The 5,765-nt window shown below is 48.6% G+C and overlaps 2 protein-coding genes across 2 annotated transcripts; one reads left to right on the plus strand and one right to left on the minus strand.

Moving 5' to 3' along the window:
- Positions 1–1,269: 1,269 nt before the first annotated feature.
- Positions 1,270–1,863, minus strand: HRG_04293 (uncharacterized protein; the record flags this gene model as incomplete). The annotated part of the gene is made up of 1 exon (XM_044862764.1): positions 1,270–1,863. One exon carries the CDS (start codon positions 1,861–1,863, stop codon positions 1,270–1,272), a length of 594 nt encoding a protein of 197 aa, XP_044721378.1.
- Positions 1,864–3,729: 1,866 nt separating this feature from the next.
- HRG_04294 (heat-labile enterotoxin alpha chain domain-containing protein) lies at positions 3,730–5,445 on the plus strand (the record flags this gene model as incomplete). The annotated part of the gene is made up of 1 exon (XM_044862765.1): positions 3,730–5,445. The coding sequence occupies one exon, from the start codon at positions 3,730–3,732 to the stop codon at positions 5,443–5,445; it is 1,716 nt and encodes a 571-aa protein (XP_044721379.1).
- Positions 5,446–5,765: the final 320 nt, after the last annotated feature.

Consider the following 5,765-nt stretch of genomic DNA (forward strand, 5'->3'; position numbering starts at 1 on the left):
TCTTCTCGTCGTCAGGCCGTTGGTTTGGCGGCGCCTCCACGCGACTCATCCCCATGTTGGGGCGCCGAAGATGCTCGTCACAGCCGAACCACTCTTCCAGCGAATTTCCTGACTGTTTTGCTTGCGCTGACGATGCCCAAGACCAGCAGTTGAAATGCCTTGCCCACTCAAGGTGTATCTCTGCGTTGGAAAAGCCAGTTGGCGACTGGGCAAACCGTACGCCTGTCATGATGTCGATGCCGGCCCAGTTGGTGGTAGGGTAATGTTGGAAAACAAGCCAGGGTGGAAGAGAGTCCCCCACTGCGTTAACTGAGGCAATTACCGTGCAGGATTCTCGGTTTGCTGGGTCTAAAACTCGGGGCCGGGTGCTCTTGACTCTAGTGGTGCGCGTGATGAGAACTTGATGCGTTCTCGCAGGCACCCAATGCGTATTCCGGCCTCGTCTTCATTCCAGATCTCTGAACTGCCAATACGGTAGCTGGTGATGATTTCTCGAAGCTTTGAGTAGAAAAATTCGACTTCTTCTACCCGTGGGCTTCAAAGGACTTCCGGGCTCGTTCAACTGCTTTGAGATACGTCTTCGCGATCGCAGGATGACTTCCGCGCCAATTGTCAAGCCAACTTGACGAGACCGGGCGGGCATTGGGATCTCGACGCATTCTTATTGCATTTGCAACAGCTTCAAGTTGCTCTCTCGTGGCGGGCATGCCGGTGCGTTCCATCCACTGTACATACGCAACCAGGGCGTCGTCTTCGTCCTCCGTCAGCGCCAATGGACGCCCTGGAGCACGGAAAGGGGTTTCTTATGAAATTAATGGCTCTCTGTACGGATGAGCTCTTCACATTGTAACGGATGGCCGCATCTCGCACGGAAAGAGGCGTTCTTTTTGGTGTTGTTGAGCGACGAACATCGGCTCTGGGGTCGCGACGAGACGCCAGAACGGCTTTTGCTGCCTCCAGGGTAGCCATGTTATCTGTCATAATGTATTCCGGCAAAAAGATACGTAAATAAAGTCAAGTTGCGCGAGAAAACGCGGTTGAGATGCATAGGGTTGACGTTTTGGAGGTGGGCTGCTGTGCCGGATTTTTTGGGCTGTGCCGGATTTTTTGGGCCAACTAAGTGGCGAAGACACTTAGTTGGGCTGCTGTGGCCCCACACCAAGATCAACGGGTATACCTTTTCTTTTTTTCTTACTAGTCAGCTTATGGCTGTGAGACTATAGTTCCAGCTGTTGTATTTCGAGCCAATTCCGTTCTCTTCTAATCATCTCAATCCACATCGTTCGAGAGAGTACTATTTGCCTCGAGTTGCTCGATATAACGTTCGCAACCGTTCCTATTCCAGGCCTCTTCAAAAGCCTTGGATGCCTCTTCATAAGCCTTGGATGCCAGGTCAAAAACCTGGGATGCCTCTCCGCACTTAATCAGGTTTTGATCCTCTATCTGGTCACTGGCGCCAGGGACCGCGTCTGTAGTCGGGTTGTTACCCGCGTCGGCGTTTGTGTTGCCGTCAGCCACACGCTTCGGCAGGATGCAATCCCTGACATCTTCATCGCCATCTTCTGCCCCGGTGCCAATCGTGTTCGGCTCATTAAGGCATTCCTCAACTGCATCAATGCAAGCAGACGCATCGTCCACAATGCAAGCCTTGCTCTTACCGCTCATACAGTCCCATATAGGCATTTGCTCCTTGCGGCACAGCACTAGTGCGTCGTCGCATTCTTGAAGTCCGTCTTTTACACAAAACTGGACCCGAAACTTATCCACACGTTCTGGGGCCGGCTTTGCTTCTTGTCGGATCATGATTGAGTGCGCAGCAGCTAAGCTGGCAAATGAGACCAGGGCTAGGGGATGGCGCTTCATGATGCCTTTTGAGAGGTTCGAGAAGATGGTGTAAAGATTGTGACTTGTGCAAAGGCGAGTTGTCGTCTAGGTGTATAATGCGTCTGGACCACAAGCGCTTATATATATTTGTAGAATCCTCGATGCTCAGTTAGCCTTTATATAACTCGAACTGCGGCTGCTCATACATCTTATATCGCACAGGCGTGACAAGGTGCAAAGGCAAATATATCTAACCGTCTTCCCGACACAGTGTGCCTAGAGGTGTAAATACCTACTTGGTATGGACGAGTCAGACTACCGGCTAGACTGACTTGTTGGTCACACCACAGCGGTTTAAAATGGACACAAATATTTGCAATAGTATTACCCCGTTGGTCTAGGCGTGGGGCCACAGCAGCCCAACTAAGTGGCGAAGACACTTAGCTGGCCCAAAAAAACCCGAGACAGCACAAAACCCCCCGGGACAATCCTGGGGCCTAGTAGTTTACTAGAACAGTGTTAAGAAGATGTTAGTATTTCTTCGAAAATACGGTAAAATCCTAGGTACTTAATTCTAAACACTTATATTAGTAGTTTCCACTATTCTACAATTGTCCCGGGGGTTTTTGTGCTGTCCCGGATTTTTTGGGCCAACTTAACGGCAGTTAAGTTGGTCAGCCGCCCCTGCCTTTGACCAACGGGTAGTTGTTAATAGCTGAGAATGTGATGGGAGGGTGGCTAAGTAAGATAACGCTTGTCCGGTTATAGGCATAACCTAGTAAAAGCCTATGCCTTCTTGTATTTTAGAAACGAACGAAGCCCCGGCCAAGACGATTATACTACGCCTCTCGGCCGATCAAGTGGGTTCATCCCATCCGATGTCGGCTGATATCAAGCGCGCGATCTTGAATACGAGGATCAACCGTTATAAGACGGCGGAAGAATAATAAGTCTCTAGAGAGATACGTCTTCCGCAACGGCCTGGTTGTGAACGCTTATACCGGCCAACTCGAGACAAATATAATAATTAGGCGTACTCGCGTCCTCGGCGTCATCGAACCACGATTTGTTAGCCGCCCGCCGCCGTCGTGGTCGAAGCGCCCCCGGAACAGCCGTACTTGGCCCATTGTCTGGTGCACACAACACTCCGCCCTCTACTTGCCGTGCCCGACGCGGTCATTGTCCTTTGGGCTGTGTTTTACCTTAGGGCTCGGGAGGGCGCACCAGCCATGATCGCCGGCGCAGCACAGTCCTTCTCGCCTACCAAGCCCCTTTTGTTCCATCACTTACATGCTCTAATCAAGATTATGCTACTCAGGTATCCCCACTCGGCATTGACTCTTCGTAGAGCTGAGAGGCTTGGAGTGAACACGCTGTAAATTGACCCATCGTCCAGCAGGACGCTCGTCTTTCTGCATAAGGCTCAGTTGCTTCAGAATCAGCATAGTGGACATGAATCAGAACACCTGACCAAATTTCATCCAAAGCGACCAAACGGGGCTTATACAGTATTTTCAGACTAAAAGCCCAGGGAGCCACACACATACAAACAACAGGGATAATCCATACCTATGCATTAAGGCCAAGGGAAGTAGCAATTTCGTGCTAGGACCTTATTACCATCAGGGCAGGGCTATACAAGCAGCTATATTAGGGTCTAGGCGAGGTGTCTATACGTATAAATACCACTTTTGGATGTCACATAGCTGGATAGATATGCATTAGAAGTTCACCTCTTTAAGACCGCCTTTTCCTTCTACTGTGCTCTCAATACTGTTTGAGAGATAGACACATGGACATTTATAAAGGCAGCGGTATAATCCAGCGTATAACTGAGAGGCTTGATCCGCTAAAGCAGTATCATTACATACTTGTCATTCTCTACGCGCAACTACAAGTACAACAATGATATATTTCCGAGATCCATTTTCAGTAAAGGGAGTACTGCGCTTGTTCGCATTATGGGCGATTGTGCTGCTGCTCTCAGACTTTGGCCACAGCCTGCCCCCTCTAGCAATCGCGCCCTTGAGCTTACAAAAACGTGTGGAGCTTAACATTGATGACCCATCGCCAGGGTTTGTCTATCGTGGGGAAATGAGAAGTCCAGATCAAATTCGTGAAGCTGGCGGATTCCACTCGCGAGGCCTCCAATTGCAACAATCGGGCAAACAACTGAGTGGAGAACAACTATCACGGGGCAGCAGCCTGTTTGAGCATGCTCAAGGGCTCGAAACGACAGAATACACCCGATATGTTTCAACAAGCGCTGATCCGAAAGCGGCCCTGAAGTTCGCCATCGACGACGAAGGAAAGGAAGGAAAAACTGGGTATGTCTTCAAGGTCCGCACTGACAAAAGAATGGTGGCCGTAAACCCATCGCTTGGCTCGTATTCTCCGTTCCAATACCAGAAGGAACACGCAGTGGTTGGGTTTATTCCTCAGGACCAAATCGTCGGCTGGTACAGAATCACAGACGAGACACACTCGTTCACCCCAAAGGGACTTCAAGAAGCTGCGGATAAGATTAAAAACAACGACCTTGAATTTGCCCAGAATCCTACTTATGATGAAAAAAAATACGCTAAGAAGCGCGGCGGAGCGAGGCCTGAGCTCGCAGGGTTTCCAAAAGATCACAAGGCATGGGCAGAGAAACCATGGAAAGCGTTCAAGGACAAACCCGTGAGGGATATTTTTGAACAAATGCTTCAGCGGATATGCGGCAAAGTCAAAGCAAAAAGAGATCTGTCATGCTTAACAAGCTTTGGCTCTCAGGGTAAGCCCATGCCTGGTGGATCAAAAGGTGGAAATCCCAAGGTTGCTCCCGACACTCCTGATCCTAAGAAGCCCCCGAAAAAAGGAAATCCAATGGATATCGAGCCCGGGGCGGCACGGCCGAAGGGAAAAGGCATCAAGGTTTTCCATACCAGATTAACACTCAGGGGAACTGGATCCTTCGCGGCGGGTGCTTTACTGGTCGGGGCACCATTATTGAGAGGCGGATGGGAAAGACTCAAGCAGACGAATACAGTTTTCGGAAAAGCTGCCCAGGCCTTTGACAACTGGGTGGCAGGTATACAGGAGTTAATCGGAGGCCCTCTACAGCCTGATATATATGGAAATGCGTTAAAGAAGAAAATCATTACAGGGATAGGAAAAGCTCTTCAACTCGGGTTTGAGACAGTAAATCAGAAATGGGAAAGGGAGGCTGCTGAAAGGAGGGCCTTAGATATGAAGATGCTGCAAATGGCGGCAGATATCAATGCGCTTCTACAGGCTTGCGACGAGTCAGAAGAAAATTCTTTAGACGATGTCAAGTTTACAGAGGCATACTGTACCAAGCTTCGTAACGAAGTTAAGACAGCAGAGGCCAAGGAAGAAGAGGAGGAGAAAAGGATAAAAGAGGAGGAGAAAAGGACAAAAGAGGAGTGGAAGAAGAGGGAAGATAAGAAGAAGAGGAAGGCAGAGGAAAGAAAGGCTGCCGATACGTTGAGGAGAAAACAGGAGGCAAAGAGGAGAGCCTGTAAAGTAAGTTATCGCCTATTGCTTAAGGCACTGACTCAAGGGCCACCATCCGCTCTAACAAGAATCATAGTGCAAACCTATTCCACCCTTGCGGACTGAGTGCGGTTTAAAGTGCCGGCCACACTTGGTTCTAAGCTTGATGGGAGGTGGCAGGTTTCAGTAACTCTCTTCCTATTTATTTAGGGCTGTAAACAAATGAATCATATCTAAATAAAATCATATAAATCCAAATTAAATTGAATTAAATAGAGTAAAATCTTAGCAGTTATTACTATTAATAAATTATTACTCTAATACTTATAAGGTAGGGGCTAGTAGTAGTAGTAGTAGTAGTAGTAATAGTATTTTTTTATCTAGTAGCCTTATACTACTTAGGTCTCTATAAGGGAGTATAGGACGTACTAAGCTAGTTAGTATCT

The sequence above is a fragment of the Hirsutella rhossiliensis genome (assembly GCF_020360975.1).
Source record: "Hirsutella rhossiliensis strain HR02 chromosome Unknown scaffold00004, whole genome shotgun sequence".
Lineage (NCBI taxonomy): Eukaryota > Fungi > Ascomycota > Sordariomycetes > Hypocreales > Ophiocordycipitaceae > Hirsutella > Hirsutella rhossiliensis.